Source organism: Oryzias latipes, chromosome 8 (assembly GCF_002234675.1).
Source record: "Oryzias latipes chromosome 8, ASM223467v1".
Lineage (NCBI taxonomy): Eukaryota > Metazoa > Chordata > Actinopteri > Beloniformes > Adrianichthyidae > Oryzias > Oryzias latipes.
Genome location: NC_019866.2, coordinates 418837 through 436715, shown reverse-complemented (window position 1 = coordinate 436715; position 17879 = coordinate 418837). Strand labels below are relative to the sequence as shown.

At 49.0% G+C, this 17879-nt stretch overlaps 2 protein-coding genes across 2 annotated transcripts; both read left to right on the top strand.

The window, feature by feature from the left end:
• The first annotated feature begins 4249 nt into the window (after positions 1 to 4249).
• Positions 4250 to 7700, top strand: LOC101162974 (keratin, type I cytoskeletal 13). The gene is made up of 7 exons (XM_004084139.4): positions 4250 to 4679; positions 6079 to 6161; positions 6229 to 6385; positions 6462 to 6623; positions 7042 to 7167; positions 7236 to 7456; positions 7528 to 7700. The coding sequence occupies exons 1-7, from the start codon at positions 4296 to 4298 to the stop codon at positions 7637 to 7639; spliced, it is 1245 nt and encodes a 414-aa protein (XP_004084187.1). The 5' UTR covers positions 4250 to 4295; the 3' UTR covers positions 7640 to 7700.
• Positions 7701 to 12424: 4724 nt separating this feature from the next.
• Positions 12425 to 14696, top strand: LOC101170988 (keratin, type I cytoskeletal 13). Its single transcript, XM_004085797.3, has 8 exons — positions 12425 to 12871; positions 12995 to 13077; positions 13357 to 13513; positions 13586 to 13747; positions 13827 to 13952; positions 14159 to 14233; positions 14311 to 14456; positions 14529 to 14696. The coding sequence occupies exons 1-8, from the start codon at positions 12485 to 12487 to the stop codon at positions 14650 to 14652; spliced, it is 1260 nt and encodes a 419-aa protein (XP_004085845.1). The 5' UTR covers positions 12425 to 12484; the 3' UTR covers positions 14653 to 14696.
• The last annotated feature ends 3183 nt before the right edge of the window (positions 14697 to 17879 follow it).

Here is a 17879-nt window from a genome sequence, read left to right as displayed (position 1 = left end):
TTGTTGTCGTTGTTGTCGTCGTCGTTGTTATTGTTGCAGTTGTCGTTGTTGTCATCGTTGTTGTCGTTCTCGTTGTTGTTGGTGTTTTTGTTGTTGTTGTCATTGTTGTTGTTGTCGTTGCTGTTGTTTTTTTGTCGTTGTTTTTATTTTTGTTGTTGTTGTTGTCATAATTGTTATTGTTGTTGTTATTGCTGTTATTTTTGTTGTTGTTGTTGTCGTTATTGTTATTGTTGTTTTTGCTGTCGTCATCGTTGTTGATGTTTTTGTTGTTGTTGTCATTATTGTTATTGTTGTTGCTGTTGTTTTTGTTGTTGCTGTTGTTAATTTTGTCTTTGTTTTTGTAATTGTTGTTGTTGTTGTCGTTGTTGCTGTTGTCATTGTTGTTGTTGTCGTTATTGTTGTCTTTGTTTTTGTTGTCGTCATCGTTGTTGTTGTTTGTTGTTGTTGTTGCCTTCGTTGTTGTTGTCATTCTTGTAATTGTTATTGTTGTTGTTTTTGTTTTCGTTGTTGTTGTCATTTTTGTTGTCGTTATTGTTATAATTGTTGTTGTTGTTGTTGTCCTCTTTGTTATGCTGTCATTGTTGTCGTCGTTGCTTTTGTTGTCTTGATTGCTGTTGTCGTTGTTGTTGTTGTTGTCGTTGTTGTTATGGTTGCAGTTGTTGTTTTTGTCATCGTTGTTGTCGTTCTCGTTGTTGTTGGTGTTTTTGTTGTTGTTGTTTTATTGTCGTTGTTGTTTTTATTTTCGTTGTTGTTGTTGTCATAATTGTTGTTGTTGTTGTTATTGCTGTTATTTTTGTCGTTATTGTTATTGTTTTTTTTGCTGTCGTCATCGTTGATGATGTTTTCGTTATTGTTGTTGTTGCTGTTGTTTTTGTTGTTGTTGTTGTCATTATTGTTATTGTTGTTGCTGTTGTTTTTGTTGTTGTTGTAGTTATTTTTATTGTTGTTGTTGTTACTGTTGTTTTTGTTTTCATTGTTGTTGTTGTCGTCGTTGTTGTTGCTGTTGTTGTCATTATTGTTATTTTTGTTGTTGTCGTTATTGTTATTGTTAATGCTGTTGTTTTTGTTGTTGCTGTTGTTGTTTTCGTTGTTTTTGTCATTTTTGTTGTCGTTATTTTTATTGGTGTTGGTGTTATTGCTGTTGTTTTTGTTGTTGGCGGTGGTGTTGTTATTGTTGTTGACGTCATTGTTATTGTTGTTTGTTGTTGTTGATGTTGTCGTCGTTGTTGTCGTTGCTGCTGTGATGACGTATGGAGATTATACAACATTCAACGCAAGAGTTTCGCACAACTAAACACATTTGGTCAAAAACCCACACTTGAACCCAAATCCATCCAGACAGGCAAAGGGAATGGTATCCCACATTCCTTGCTGTACCGATCTAACAGCAGCACCAAAGTTACACCTACTTAATTGAATTTATTTGAATGAAAGTAAAATAACTGTCTGAAAACTACATGTTATTTTTAAACAGACTAAACAAAAAAATGATTTCTCTTAACTGAAAAAAAATGAAGTTAGATCAAAGTATAAAGTTTCTCTTTCCAACATCCATATGTGGTCTTATCACCCTCTCATGGTGGAAAAAGTATTATCTGAGCTTCTTCATCCACTAAATCATCTTCAAATGGACATCTTAAATTCCCTAAAAATCTTTGCTTGTAAAAGAAAATCGATTCTTTTGTTTGGAAGTTTTTCTCTAAAAGTTTAAATAAATGTGAACTTTTTTGCTCCTGAGAGCTGAAACACATTCTTCTTTTCAGTTCTCTAGATGGTAAATCATGTCAAACTTGAAGCTGTCCTTTTTCATCCCTCATCATCCTCATCAGCTCTTCCTCACCTGCAGCACCCCAAACAATTGCCTGCGGTGCTTCCTGGAGTAGAAGTATGCGAGCTGCTGACAGTCAGACCAGAACTTTCCAAACAAAGTCATGTTCTGATCCGCAGCCTTTAGACGCTCCAACATGTCAGGAATTCACCGATGACGATAACAACAAAAATGCCTCAAAGAGAAAAACTGGACCAGGAAGAGGAAAACCTGATCATGAGAATAATAGAACACCGTTCACTGGTCCCAAACATCGAGTCCCAAACGTCGTCGAGTCCCAAACATCGAGTCCCAAACGTCGTCGAGTCCCAAATGTCGTCGAGTCCCAAACGTCGTCGAGTCCCAAACGTCGTCGAGTCCCAAATGTCGTCGAGTCCCAAACGTCGTCGAGTCCCAAACATCGAGTCCCAAACGTCGTCGAGTCCCAAACATCGAGTCCCAAACGTCGTCGAGTCCCAAACGCCGAGTCCCAAACGTCGTCAAGTCCCAAACATAGAGTCCCAAACGTCGTCGAGTCCCAAACGCCGAGTCCCAAACGTCGTCGAGTCCCAAACATCGAGTCCCAAACGTCGTCGAGTCCCAAACGCCGAGTCCCAAACGTCGTCGAGTCCCAAACGCCGAGTCCCAAACATCGAGTCCCAAACGTCGTCGAGTCCCAATCGCCGAGTCCCAAACATCGAGTCCCAAACATCGAGTCCCAAACATCGAGTCCCAAACATCGAGTCCCAAATGTCGTCGAGTCCCAAACGTCGTCGAGTCCCAAACATCGAGTCCCAAACGTCGTCGAGTCCCAAACGCCGAGTCCCAAACGTCGTCGAGTCCCAAACATCGAGTCCCAAACGTCGTCGAGTCCCAAACGCCGAGTCCCAAACGTCGTCGAGTCCCAAACGCCGAGTCCCAAACGTCGTCGAGTCCCAAACGCTGAGTCCCAAACATCGAGTCCCAAACGTCGTCGAGTCCCAATCGCCGAGTCCCAAACATCGAGTCCCAAACATCGAGTCCCAAACATCGAGTCCCAAACGCCTCTGTTCATGTTCTGAATGCAGCGCTCCCTTTAGTGGCTTTGACTCTGGTCTGATCCAGTTCTGGTTTCTAACCAACGGTAGAACTCTGTTGTGGTTCAATTCAGTGTAACGCAGACAGGCTTTCAGAAAAAGGAGGAGAACCAAAGGGAGGAGGAGCTGTAAGTTCTGTATGTTTGGAGGAGAACCAAACAGCCACAGAATGAATCTGAAGAAATGTGGAAATGTCTGCTGGACACCACAAACACAACATCTCAACAGACAACACCAGTCTACACAACCCAACAAAACATAACAGTATACAACACCACAACACACAAAAGACCAGCCTGTTCTGTACAACAAGACTGCGTCACAAAGTGGAGGGAAGGAGTGGACCAATCAGGTGGCGTCATACCTAAAAACATTTAACACAAGTTTCACAAAAACAGTGAGGACTCACTCTGACACTCAAATGACAGGATAAAATGAACGCATCACAGCTGCAACAACCATTGAGAACTGTGGAAGGGGTGTGGCCTTCCAGCAAACTCTCTCCTGATTGGTCAGAGTGAAATGCTGCCTCAGACTGACCAGTCACTGTATGCTGACATCATGTGGTTCTAACATGGCGGCGTCCATATCTTAAAAAATAGTGACTGAATTGACTTCAATAGGTTGGAGCTGGAATAAACCATTTTCTGTAGGAGGGGGTGGGGTCCACACCTGGTCCAGGTCTCACATGCATTCAGTCATGGGGGGCTCATCAGGGGCTCATAGGGGGCTCATGGGGGCTCATGGGGGGGGACATTGGACCGTCTGGTGATGACCTCAGCGGCTGGTTGAGGAGGTTTGCGTTCTCTTCAGCCGGTTCTCTGTGAAACACTGACATGTTCCAACAGATCCGTTTAGAAGCCTGCATGCTGCCGACCGCAGCACGGAAACACCTGAGGGGGGGCTCACAGGTAAAGAATGCAGGGAGGGCCCCCAACACACTCTCTGTAACATCTGTCGGGAGGGGGGGGTCCACAAACTCCACGGTGGAGGTTTCACCATCGTCATCATCAGCCTGGTGATGAAGATGAAGACCACCTCTTCATCCTCCGCCTCCTCCTGGAGTTGAAGATATTGTCATTGGGGGGGGGGGTCGCCTCAAGCCTTGGTCACTGGGACTTCCTGTTTTTGTTGTACCCTCCCCCCATCGGAGCTGAACAGAGATCTATTGTTTTTTTCCACAACATGAGTCGAGGCAGGCTTTGGGGGGGGGTCACACTCACCAAAGCGAGGCAGTTTGGGGCATTAAGACAGCCCCCACTCCCTTTATTGTTGTGGGCGGTGCTGTTCTTACAGAGCCCTGTGGGATGGGGGGGGGCACTTAGGTCCCTCCCCTACCTGCTTTATAAAGCAGCCCCTCCCAGCCACCCCACATTCTCCTCTCCACCTCACAGCAGAAACCCCTCCCCAACATGTCCACGTTCTCCTCTCGGTCCTTCAGCGCCGGGGGCCGAGTGGGGTCCATGAGGGCCCCCACTGTTTACGCCGGCGCCGGCGGGAAGGGAAGCCGCATCTCCAGTGCCTCCAAAAACTACTCTGCTGGTGGGGGGTTCGCCTCCTTCTCCTCCTTGGGGGGTTTCGACCTGGCAGACGCCGTGGACGTCAGCGACAATAAGAAGGTGACCATGCAGAACCTGAACGACCGGCTGGCGTCCTACCTGGAGAAGGTGCGCCGCCTGGAGGACGCCAACACCGAGCTGGAGAAGAAGATCCGGGACTTCCTGGGGAGCAAGACCCAGTCTCAGGGGGGGGAATTCTCCTCCTACATGAGCATCATCAGCGACCTGCAGGAGCAGGTAAGGGGCCGTCTGACCGTGGGGGGGTTCCTTTCAGCAGAAAGCGGGTGTGGCCCCACCATGATCGTCCGGGGTCACTCAAGTTCATGAATCAGGTTCCATCCAGAAAGAGTCAGACGTCAAATAAATGAAGTTGTGAATGCATTTGAATTTTTTTTAAATCTGTTTTTAAAATGAGAAACTTTTTTTGGAAAATATTTTCCCTGAAAAGTGATGATAAACTTTATTTTGAAAGAGAAGAAGGAATCAGAATCAGAACATGTAGGAGGAATTTGTCTTTGGTGTCTTCTGCTCTCGTACAAACTAGAAAGATATCAAAAGTTTGATGGAGACAAACAATAAATACAAAAATAAGAAAGTAATAAAAGGCAGAATGAATAAACATAACGTCCTCATTATTTTATGATTCTTTCTAAACAAACCAATCAGATGCTTTTTTTCTTTTTTTTAACTTGTCCTGTCCAACGTCTGGGCAGACAGATGAGAGCTGAGGGCCTCTTGTGTTGGACATATTTTACTTTAACAAGAGGGGTTATTCATCTTCAGACAAACCAAAGGTATGTCTGAATAAACCCCTTTTGGAATTGAGGCCAAACTTTATTAATTTCAATCATGTCTGAAAATCTTTGGTGTTGGACCGGACGGAAAAGGAAAGAAGGGAAGAAGAGGGAGGGACGTTAGAGATCAGAGACCAATCAGATGCTTGAATAAAAGTAGGCGGGGCCTGCTGGCCCCCACATCCAATGTTCCAAATGTTTGACAGATTTTGTGCAACCCAGTGGTGGGGGTGTGGCCTTCCAACCAGCTTTCTCCTGATTGGTCAGAGTGGTTGCCATAGAAACTCAGACATAGTCGGACCAATCACTGCTTAATGGCGTCTGGCTCCAACATGGCGTCTGTATCATGAAAAACATGGCGTCTGAAATGACATCATTTGGTTGGAGCTGGAAATGAACCGTTTTTTGGGGGGAGGGGTCGCCCTCACTGATCCGGTTGATGGACAGAACCTTTTATTTGATTTTATTGATTTATTTCAAGCATTGTAGTCAAAGCAATAAAGAATTTACACATATGTATCAAACTCATTACAGAAATGATGAAATGCGTAGATTTAAAAGACAGAAAACAAAACAAAAACGTCACATTTGCTTAATTAAATACAATGATCATTAACTGATCAGTGTATTTATTAACTGAACTTATAAATCAAACCCTCCTGATGGACGGACAAAAACAGCAAAAACAACATTGTAACGTGTGTGGGGGGGGTCATGTGACTACTGGGGTTACTATGACCCCCACCCCCCCTCATGAAGGTGACGGGGGGGTGAGGGCGCTCTGACCCTTCACTTTGTGTTTTGAATAAAGTTTTACGGTTTGAATGCTTCTCTGCTCTCAGATCCTGGACGCCATCCGCACAAACGGATCTCTGAACCTCATGGTTGACAACGCCCAGCTGGCCTCGGATGACTTCCGGACGAAGTAAGTTTGCTTTGACCCCCCCGGCATAAACCGCTGCAGACTGATGACGGGGCTGGTGGGGGCGCAGGTACGAGAACGAGCTGGCCATGCGTCAGGGCGTGGAGGGCGACATCGCTGGCATGAAGAGGCTTCTGGACGGCCTGACCCTGGGGAGGTCAGACCTGGAGATGCAGATTGAGGGGCTGAAGGAGGAGCTTATCTACCTGAAGAGGAACCACGAGGAGGTGTGGGGAGGGGCCGCGGCGAGACCTCACCAACCAAAAGAAACTTGCCCTGATTGGTGGAGCTTCCCCCCTGCAGGACCTGCATGCTCTGCGCTCCCAGATGAGCGGTCAGGTGAATGTGGAGGTGGACGCTACACCACAGCAAGACCTGTCCCGAGTCATGGAGGAGATCAGACAGCATTATGAGAGCGTGGCGGAGAAAAACCGCAAGGACCTGGAGGACTGGCACCAGAACAAGGTCAGTCGTCAGCAACACCTCGGGTTGTGTTGTTTTGTTTGTTTAATTTTGTGTTGTTTTGTTTTGTTTCATCCACTTTTTGTGCGTATGTGTGTGTGTGTGTGGGGGGGGGGTCTAAACCTTTATCAGAGTCCATTCTGAGAAAGTACCTCCTCCTGCCACTAGATGGAGGCAGATTTCAGTTTCAACCATCAAGGCATTAGAAATGAACAAAACCAAGTCCATCTCAGGTGAGCCTCGTCCGTCCCATCGGGATCCTCTGAGGATCTTCAGCCATCAGGACCCAAAGACATCTGTGGACAGTCCAGAGAACCTGGATGAAGACTTCAGAAGAGTCTGGATCGGGACCAGCAGAAGCCTTACGGCGTCATCTTCCATGGATGTTCGTTCCTCTGACGGGTTTTCGATCTCCTCACAGATTGATGAGCTCAACAAATCCACTGCCGTGAACACAGAGGTTCTGAAATCGTCCAACTCTGAGGTCACCGAGCTGAAAAGGACCCTGCAGAGCCTGGAGATCGACCTGCAGTCTCAGCTCAGCTCGGTGAGTTCTGCAGCCGTCACGTCCCGCCTTCAGCCTGTCTGCTTCTGCTCACTCTCCTCCTCTCTCAGAAAGTCTCCATGCAGTCCATGCTCAGTGACACGGAGTTCAGGTACGGCAAGATTCTGGCGGATCACCAGGACCGTGTGAGGTTCCTGGAGGAGCAGCTGGTGCAGTTGAGAGCCGACCTGGAGCGGCAGCAGCAGGAGTACCAGAACCTGCTGGACATCAAGACCCGGCTGGAGAGCGAGATCAAAGTGTACTGGGAGCTCCTGGAGGGCGAGTCCAGCAGGTGAGTGACCAGCTCTGTGCGAGAACCTGAGCGCCGGACACGAGTCTAACCAAAGTCTGCTGTCTCCGCAGCACCTCCAACCCACCCACCTCATCCTCCACCGTAAAACGTAAAGTACTGATTGTCACCAAAGAAGTCACTGATGATGGAGAGGAGACAACGGAGACCCAAGAGATAGAATGAGGTGCCAACCGTCTGTGCACGAGCCGTGCACGGCCCTCACAAATAAATCTCCTCTGATGAAGTGTGTGTTTGCCGGGTCTTTGATTTGGTGTCACATGATTATCTATGTCACAGCAACATTTCCTCCACGAGCAAGATGAAGATCCTGAAGATCCTAAAGATCCTGAAGATCATAAAGATCTTGAAGATCCTGAAGATCCTAAAGATCCTGAAGATCATAAAGATCTTGAAGATCCTGAAGATCCTAAAGATCCTGAAGATCATAAAGATCCTAAAAATCCTGAAGATCCTAAAGATCATAAAGATCCTAGAGATCCTGAAGATCCTGAAGATCATAAAAATCCTAGAGATCCTGAAGATCCTAAAGATCCTGAAGATCATAAAGATCCTAAAGATCCTGAAGATCATAAAGATCCTAAAAATCCTGAAGATCCTAAAGATCATAAAGATCCTAAAGATCCCGAAGATCCAAAAGATCCTGAAGATCCTGAAGATCATAAAGATCCTAAAGATCCTGAAGATCATAAAGATCCTAAAAATCCTGAAGATCCTAAAGATCATAAAGATCCTAGAGATCCTGAAGATCCTAAAAATCCTAAAGATCCTAAAGATCATAAATATCCTAACGATCCTAAAGATCATAAAAATCCTAGAGATCCTGAAGATCCTAAAGATCCTGAAGATCATAAAGATCCTAAAGATCATAAAGATCCTAAAAATCCTGAAGATCCTAAAGATCATAAAGATCCTAAAGATCCCGAAGATCCAAAAGATCCTGAAGATCCTGAAGATCATAAAGATCCTAAAGATCCTGAAGATCATAAAGATCCTAAAAATCCTGAAGATCCTAAAGATCATAAAGATCCTAGAGATCCTGAAGATCCTAAAAATCCTAAAGATCCTAAAGATCATAAATATCCTAACGATCCTAAAGATCATAAATATCCTAAAGATCCTGAAGATCATAAAAATCCTAGAGATCCTGAAGATCCTAAAGATCCTGAAGATCCAAAAGATCCTGAAGATCTTGAAGATCCTAAAGATCCTGAAGTTCATAAAAATCCAGAAGATCATAAAAATCCTAAAGATCCTAAAAATCCTGAAGATCCTAAAGATCATAAATATCCTAATGATCCTGAAGATCATAAAGATCCTAGAGACCCTGAAGATCCTAAAGATCCTGTAGATCCTAAAAAACCTGAAGATCATAAAAATCCAGAAGATCCTAAAAAATCTAAAGATCATAAAAATCCTGAAGATCCAAAAGATCCTGAAGATCATAAAGATCCTGAAGATCATAAAGATCCTGAAGGTCTGGCGGCAGACATGGCGAGGCAAGAGTTTCCAGTAGAAATGGTTTTGTACCCACGGTTTTTCTGAACAGATTTCAGACGCACTAGGAGCTCCAGCCTGGAAGGCCAGGATCAGGGAATATTTCATCCTCCAGCTTTTCTGCATTTTCTGTCGCTTCAAACCTCAAAGTTTAACATCAAACCGAAAACTTTCAGCATTTTTGTTTCCCCTCATTTTCTGTCAAACGTTTCTAAGTGAAGATCAGAAGAACGGCAGGATTCTGGTTTGATCCCAGAACCCTGCAAACAGCTAAAAGCAGGAAAAATGTACAGAAGATCCCAAAGTTCTTCCTGAAGAAAGAAACCTGAAAAAAATCAGGCCCAAACTCACATAAAAGGTCAAAAGGTCAAATTCAGTCGCCCGTCTTTTTCCACACCTAACAGCTGAGCAAACAGACAGCTGAAGGCCTCTTGTGTCGGACGGACGTTACTGTAACAACAGGGCTTTATGGATCTGCTGACACACGAGGGGTATATTTGTATGAACTCCTTTTGGATTAAAGGCCAAACTTTATTTATGCTAAAGTAGCATTGACTTTGTTTGTTGGACCAAAACAACAAAACCGAGGGAAGGAGAGAGTGGGATGTTGGAGATGGGGGCTAAGGGTACAAAACAAAAGGGGGAGAAAAGGGGTAAAGGTAGAAGGGGGTAGAATTACAGAAAGAGGCATCAAGTTGATGGAGGTTTATCATCAATACTGTTCAAAATAGGTTTTAGTCAAAAGGGCGGGGCCTGTTCAAAAAGTGCCCAGTCACCCCCACATCAAGCAGTGGCCGCTACGGTCCCCCAGACACCTGCCCGGGATGGCCGATCAAGGAAATCCACCTCCCAGGCAGCCCAACATCAGGACCGCCACAGAGGCCCCCCAGTGCCAGACAACAGGGGACCCAGGGGCACGGAGAGGGCCTCTCTGGGCCCCCAGTCACAATTCTTTCAGGATACAGACCCTGCTATGTTGGAGCCAGACATTGTCAGTGAGCAGCGATTGGCCTGAGTTGGTCTGAGTCAGTGTTTCCATGGTAACCACCTCACCAATCAGTAGTGAGCTTGATGGAAGGCCACACCCCTATCACTGAAAAACAGGCTACATGAAATTAGTCAGACGTTGTAAACATTGGATGAGGGGACCAGCAGGCTGCACCTGCTTTTATTGAAACATCTGATTGGTCAGTTTACAACTTGAATAACTTGGATCATCCAGAACCAGCTGCTCTTTGAGATCGGCTGCAATGGTGTCTCGCCATCACGTGCGAGGCCTTGTGGTCGTCTCCATCCTGTGGTCTTGACTCAAACTGGACGATGGCTGTCGTCAGGTGGCATCTATCTTATCCTAATGGGGGGGTGTTTCCGCACGCAGACGCTGCATCCCTGCATTCCTGAAAGCAGCCGTTTCACCTGCAGCAGGAGTTTGATTCCCATTCCTCCTGTTGTCCATGTCAAACTCTTTGCAGCAGAAACATCTGCTTCTGGGTCAGGGATCTGGATTCTTTTTAGCTTCTGCAGAATATTTTTGTACATTTCAAATAGATTTGAGTAAAACATTATCTAAAAATGGAAAGCGTTCAGCTCTTCCTCAGCTCTTCTTCAGCTCTTCCTCCGCCGTCTGTCCCACCTCTGAAGGTGCTCAGTCTTCCTGCAACAATAGTTTAGGTGGAGAACAAAGGTTCTGCATTCTGGCCTGCTTGATGGCAGACGTGGACTTTTGAAACACTTTCTGTCGGACCGGTTTGACTTCTACTGTGATGAACAGTTAAACCTTCAACGAAGGCACTTTCACTGACAACGCTCAGAACTTTTGTCAAAGAGTCCGCTAACCAACCCCTGCTGGACCAGAACCTTTTATGAGCGACCTGCTGGTTCTGCTGGAGATGCTCCGGGTTGTTGAAGAACCGCTCACAGGAACCACATCAGTCTTCCTTTGACAGTTCTCCATCCGGAAATGCTGTGACCCATCAACCAGAGTGAGCGGGGAAGAGCATGATGGTCCTGAAGGCATCGGCACAGGGGTCCAGTTCAGTCAGGTACCAGCACCAACTGATGGCTCTTCAGAAGTTCTAAAGGAACTGACCCGTGCTAGAACCAAACCACGAACCAAACAGGACCTGGCAATAAATCCGCCTCTTGAGGGTCACATCTGAGGTCCAACATGGTCCAGTTTGGGCCAAAGTCCTCTGCTGTTCTTCCCTGTCCTCTACTCACCCCACCGCTGCAGAACCGCTTCTCACATCTGAACATGCATAATCACAAAACACCGGGTCAGAGCCGGATGACCCACAGCGGAGGGTAAACTACTCCAGATCTGAACCTGCGCTTAAAACCCAAATACGCTTTGGACTTAAGTGGAAGCAGCAAGAAGTCTGACCCACTGAGGGTTTGGACAGCTGGATCCAGACATGAAGATGCAGCTTCTGCAGAACCTTTGGACCCTGCAGTCTTGGAGAACAGGCTCGACTGGGAGGATCTCAGAAGGAAAGTGTTTCTTTCTTCTTTTGTCCTGTTTGCACTTAAACCTGCTGAGTGACGGACGTGGCGGCGTGTTCTGAGGAACCAGCTTTGGGACAAATCTGGGCGTGAAAGCCGGTTTGATAACATTCACTGCTGGTTGTTTGAAAGGGGGCATATTTGCTGTGGCAATCAGGGCGGGGGGGCTATTAGAGGCAATGACAGGTAAGGAATTGTGTCTTAGGTGTGGTGCTTGACTGGAATGGGGAGAGGTAGAGATTCACTGAGTGCCGGAGATGAATTTGAAGCTGAGCCTGTTGCCAAAGAAAACAGTGAAGATGAAAAGCGACGACAGAGCGCCAGGAGACGCCTCAGAGCCACCTGACCACTGCAGGACGCCGCAGGACACGGCAGGACGCCGCAGGACACGGCAGGACGCCGCAGGACACGGCAGGACACAGTGAGACATTTCTCAGAGTCCCAGCAGCCCCAGTGTGTCTAAATGCACCAAACACAGACATTATGTAATGACCCCCCCCCCCCCCCCCCACCACCACCAGTTTTACTGCGACAGTTCAGAAAGTCAGAAGAAGGGGGGGGGGGCTCCGTCAACACCTGTCTCCACCTGCAGCACAGAGAGCATTCCTGCATTGGGCCAGCTCGGGGGCCCGGTGGTGGAGTGTCCATCCTACACCTGAGGATTTTGCTGTCCAAGTGCAGCTATGGTTCCAGAGCCCCCCCCCCCTTGCATCAGTCTCACATTAAATAAAAGCTCCCTTTAAAGACAGCAGGAAGGGCGAGCTGACCCCCCTCCCCCAACGAACACATTCTTCGTAGGGCAATTTCCTTCTTTTCTGTTCCAACACGTCTGTGCGTAAAGGTCACTCAGCGCCTGCAGGGCGACTGCTGTGCAAAAGTCACCCCACCCTCCAGCGGCTCCGCCCACCCGCATACCTGTCTTTGAGCCTCTCCTGCAGCAGCGGTGGCTGCGGCCTTAAAAGCGGCGGGCCACGGCGCTCGCCACTCTCCTCTGCTCGTCTCTGCAGCATCATGGCCTTCGTCGCGTCCTCCTCCCGCTCCATCAAGTCCTCCATGGGGGGCTCCATGATTGGCTCTCGGATGAGCGCCGGCAGCGTTTACGGTGGGGCTGGGGGCCAGGGTGTCCGAACCTCCGTTGCAGACGGGGGGTATGGGAGGAGCTTCTCCTCTGCCAGTTTCAGTGCAGGCGGCGTGGAGGACAGCCTCATCGGAAACGAGAAGTTCACCATGCAGAACCTGAACGACCGCCTGGCCACCTACCTGGAGAAGGTCCGCCGGCTGGAGAAGGCCAACGCCGACCTGGAGCTGAAGATCCGACAGTTTGTGGAGAGCAAAGTGGGTCCCACCACCAGGGACTACAGCCACTTCTTCAAAACCATCGCCGAGATCAGAGCCAAGGTGAGAAGGTCGCCTCCGTCCACACCAAGCAGGACTCCTGACCAGCGCCGCCCCGCTCTGGTCAAATCCTGAAGATCCTGGTCCTGGAGCCTAAACTGAAGCAGATGGTTCTTCTCTTTCCAGATTCTGGAGGCCACCAGCAAGAACGGTGCGGTCCACCTGAGCCTGGACAACGCTCGCCTGGCTGCAGACGACTTCAGGACCAAGTGAGTGAAACGCCCTCCTGGTCTCCACGCTGCAGGATGTGCAGACTGACCCGCGCAGACTGACCCGCGCAGACTGACCCGCGCAGACTGACCTGCGTAGACTAACCTGCGCAGACTGACCCGCGCAGACTGACCCGCGCAGACTGACCCGCGCAGACTGACCCGCGCAGACTGACCCGCGCAGACTGACCCGCGCAGACTGACCTGCGTAGACTAACCTGCGCAGACTGACCTGCGCAGACTGACCCGCGCAGACTGACCCGTGCTGTCCTCCTGCAGGTACGAGACGGAGCTCAGCATGCGGCAGTCTGTGGAGGCCGACATCGCCGGGCTCAGGAGGGTCCTGGACGAGCTGACGCTGAGCAAGAGCGACCTGGAGATGCAGCTGGAGGGTCTGAGGGAGGAGCTGGTCTTCCTGAAGAAGAACCACGAGGAGGTGGGCCGCGCCTGAACGGGCCCTGCAGAGACCCGGGTCTGGACTCAAACTCACCTTGACGTTTGTGAACAGGAGCTGCTGGCCCTGCGGGCTCAGATGAGCGGGCAGGTGACCGTGGAGGTGGACGCCGCGCCCACTCAGGACCTCAGTAAGATCATGGCGGAGGTCCGGGAGCATTACGAGATGATGGCTGACAGGAACCGCAGAGATCTGGAAGTCTGGTTCCAAAACAAGGTAAGTTGTGACATCACTTCCTGTCCAACTCGGCGTTGTGGTGTGCTAAGCTGTGTGTGTGTGTGTGTGTGTTGTGCAGACAGAGGCGCTGAACAAAGATGTTGTGGTTCAAACCTCAACGCTGCAAACGTCCAGGAGTGAAGTGAGTGAGCTGAAGAGGACGCTCCAGTCGCTGGAGATCGAGCTGCAGTCGCAGATGAGCATGGTGAGGGTCACAACAACAACACACAACAACAACACACACAACACAAACAACTACACACGGCTGCAACACACAACAAAGCAACACAAACTGTTACCCGTCTGTTCGTGATGCCGCAGCAGAGCAAAAATGCATAAACACAACCTTTATTGTGAAAGTCCTTCTGGGCTGGCTCCACCCCCTGCAGGTAAACTCTGCTGTGTTCACAGAAAGCGTCTCTGGAGGGCACCCTGGGCGACACTCAGGCCAGATACGCCCTGCAGCTGCAGGGGTTCCAGAACAGGGTGAGTCCTCGTGTTGGGTGTTCTGCGGCTAAAAGAAGTGGGCGGAGCTACGGTCTCACCTGTGCGTATGCCTGCAGGTGTCGATGCTGGAGGAGCAGATTGCAAGTTTGCGGTCAGACCTGGAGCGGCAGTCGAACGAATACCAGATGCTTCTAAATATCAAAGAACGGTTGGAGATGGAGATCAGCGAGTACCGCCGGCTGCTGGACGGGGACACCAGCAGGTGAGGATGTGCAGGTGTGCCGAGGCCAATCAGCTGGTACCGTCACTCATGTGTATTCTGATTGGCCCACAGCGCCGTGTCCAAGACCTCGTCCTCGACCTCGTCCGTCACAACAACCAAGCGGGTGGTGACAGTGGTGGAGGAGGTGGTGGACGGGGTGGTGGTGAGCAAAAGCTCGACTTCCTCCACCCTCTGAGGAGCAGCTCCTCCTCCTGGTCGATAAAACAATAAAAGTCTGGATCAGAACCGTGTCTGTCCTCATTTCACCTCTGTGATGTCATGCACTTCTGGACGCTGCCACGTGGTGGCGCCATCACTGCAGGAGGATCAGCGGTGGCTTTAGACAATCATGCAGGTTTTAGCAATCAAGAGTATGGAAGAAGTAAAAGTCAGTTTCATATGGAAAAGTTGAATCTGGGCGGCACTGCCCTTGAGCAAGGCTCTGACCCAAACGTCTGCATGGAGCTCCTCAGAGTCTGTCGAACCAGAGAACAACCCCCCCCCCGGCCCTCTGTGCAATGAAAAGGACATAAAGACTCTCCTTGGGCGGCGCAGTGGGGTAGTGGTCAGCACTGTCGCCTCTCAGTGATGCGGTTCAAATCCAAGCTGGGTCTGTGTGGAGTTTTATGTTCTGTCTGAGCATGTGCGGGTTCCTCCCACAGTCCACAGGTTGAGCTCTGTCACGCCTCAGGTGTGTGTGTCTGTCACCAACAGGTCACCCCCCCTCCACCCTGATGGCATTCCCACGACCTTCCACAGGAATGGGGGAGGGGCTTTTCCATCAAAAAAGTCATGGTTTCTTAAATCGAGATCCAAATGTCAGTCATCATTACTCTGATGAGCGTGTGCAGCTCCACGCCGCCTCCAGCATGCACTGACCTCTCTGCAGCACTCCCCCCTCCCTCCTGACTTCCATCCCCCCCCCTCGCCCCGGGCTGGCAGTCGCCCCCCTGACCTCCCTGTAAAGCTGCAAGCAGGAATGTGATCATCACAAACGGGGCTGAGCCCTGCTGGAGACAGCTTGTGCTGGGCCCGGGTCTGCATGGCAGCTGGTTCTGGTTCAGACAGGTTCTTGGATCTGAATGCTGACAGGTTGAGGTGTTTGCAGAGAAAAGAACAGCGTGCTCCAGATTCCTGGTGATGTGCCAGCTTGTTCAGGCCTAAACCTGCAGAAGTCAGCGTGAAGCTGGTTCTGTGCATATCTAGCATCTGCGGTTCTGCTGAACCTGAAACGGGTTGCAGCCAGAATCCCGTGTCAGAATGTCTGGGTGAAGACAGCTGCGGGTAAAACTTTAGGATCCTCATGAACTGCAATGACATCAAACATCTTCACTTTGTTTGGATGGTAGCGGCTCCAGCTCAGCTAGCATGCTGCGCTGTTAGCTTTTAGCATTTTAAACTTTTATGACACACAAGAGCGCTTTTATTTCAGAGATCAGCCGGCTTCTTACAGCTGCAGAACCAGAACCAGTGATCCACATGACCCTTAAACTCGGTGGCTTGAGGGAAGCACATCATTATGCTGATGATGTGTTCCTGTGTAAAACAGTGAGGACTAATGAGGTTCATTAGAAGTTGTCTTTTAAATCCTTAATTATTTAGAATTTTAGGATTTAAAATGCAGGAGGTCACCTGATTGGGGTCACCTGATCGAGGTCAATGATCGAGGTCACTGATCAGGGTCACCTGATCGAGGGCACCTGATGGAAAGGTAACTGATCAGGGTCACCTGATCAAGGTCAAGTGATTTGAGGTCACCTGATCGAGGTAACTGATCTATGTCAATGATCGAGGGCACCTGATGGAGAGGTCACTGATCGAGGTCACTGATCGAGGTCAACGATCGAGGTTACCTGATCGAGGTCACTGATGGAAGTCACCTGATGGAGGTCACTGATCAGGGTCACCTGATCGAGGTCAAGTGATTTGAGGTCACCGCATCGAGGTCACCTGATCGAGGTAACTGATCGAGGTCACTGATCGAGGTCACCTGATCGAGGGCACTGATCGAGGTCACTGATCGAGGTCACCTGACTAAGGTAACTGATCGAGGTCACTGATCGAAGTCACCGGATGGAGGTCACTGATCGAGGTAACTGATCGAGGTCACCTGATCGAGGTCACTTGATCGAGGTCACTGATCGAAGAAACTGATCGAGGTCACTTGATCGAGGTCACTGATCGAGGTCACTGATCGAAGAAACTGATCGAGGTCACTGATCGAGGTCACTTGATCGAGGTCACTGATCGAAGAAACTGATCGAGGTCACTGATCGAGGTCACTGATAAAGGTCAACTGATGGAAAAGTCACTGATCGAGGTCACTGATTGAGGTCACTAATTGAGGTCACCTGATCAAGGTCACTGATCGAGGTCACCTGACTAAGGTAACTGATCGAGGTCACCGGATGGAGGTCACTGATCGAAGTCACTGATCGAGGTCACCGGATGGAGGTCACTGATCGAGGTCAATGATCGAGGTAACTGATCAAAGTAACTGATCGAGGTCACTTGATCGAGGTCACTGATCGAGGTAACTGAATGAGGTCACTAATCGAGGTCACTTGATCGAGGTCACTGATCGAGGTAACTGATCGAGGTCACTAATCGAGGTCACTGATCGAGGTCACTGATCGAGGTAACTGATCGAGGTCACTGATCGAGGTCACTGATCGAGGTCACCTGACTGAGGTAACTGATCGATGTTAATGATCAAGGTCACCTGATCGAGGTCATTGATAGAGGTCACTGATGGAGGTCACTGATCGAGGTCACTGATCGAGGTCACCTGATCGAGGTCACTTGATCGAGGTCACTGATCGAGGTAACTGATCAAGGTCACTGATGGAAAGGTCACTGATCGAGGTCACCTGAGCGAGGTCACTTGATCGAGGTCACTGATCGAGGTAACTGATCAAGGTCACCTAATGGAAAGGTCACTGATCGAGGTCAATGATCGATGTCACCTGGTAGAGGTAACTGATCGATGTTAATGATCAAGGTCACCTGATCGAGGTCACCTGATGGAGGTCACTGATCAAGGTCACTGATAGAGGTCACTGATCGAGGTCACTGATAGAGGTCACTGATCGAGGTCACTGATAGAGGTCACTGATCGAGGTCACCTAATGGAAAGGTCACTGATCAAGGTCAATGATCGATGTCACTGATCGAGGTCACAGGATGGAGGTCACTGATCGAGGTCAATGATAGAGGTAACTGATCAAAGTAACTGATCGAGGTCACTTGATCGAGGTCACTGATCGAGGTAACTGAATGAGGTCACTAATCGAGGTCACTTGATCGAGGTCACTGATCGAGGTAACTGATCGAAGTCACTAATCGAGGTCACTGATCGAGGTCACTGATCGAGGTCACTGATCGAAGAAACTGATCGAGGTCACTTGATCGAGGTCACTGATC

Coding starts and splice junctions, on each gene's coding strand:
- LOC101170988 (XM_004085797.3), top strand. CDS start 12,485: ATGGCCTTCGTCGCGTCCTCCTCCCGCTCCATCAAGTCCTCCATGGGG. Junction 13,748..13,826: donor AAGTCTGGTTCCAAAACAAG/GTAAGTTGTGAC, acceptor TGTGTTGTGCAG/ACAGAGGCGCTGAACAAAGA. Junction 14,234..14,310: donor TGCAGGGGTTCCAGAACAGG/GTGAGTCCTCGT, acceptor GTATGCCTGCAG/GTGTCGATGCTGGAGGAGCA.
- LOC101162974 (XM_004084139.4), top strand. CDS start 4,296: ATGTCCACGTTCTCCTCTCGGTCCTTCAGCGCCGGGGGCCGAGTGGGG. Junction 6,162..6,228: donor TCGGATGACTTCCGGACGAA/GTAAGTTTGCTT, acceptor GTGGGGGCGCAG/GTACGAGAACGAGCTGGCCA. Junction 6,386..6,461: donor TGAAGAGGAACCACGAGGAG/GTGTGGGGAGGG, acceptor TCCCCCCTGCAG/GACCTGCATGCTCTGCGCTC.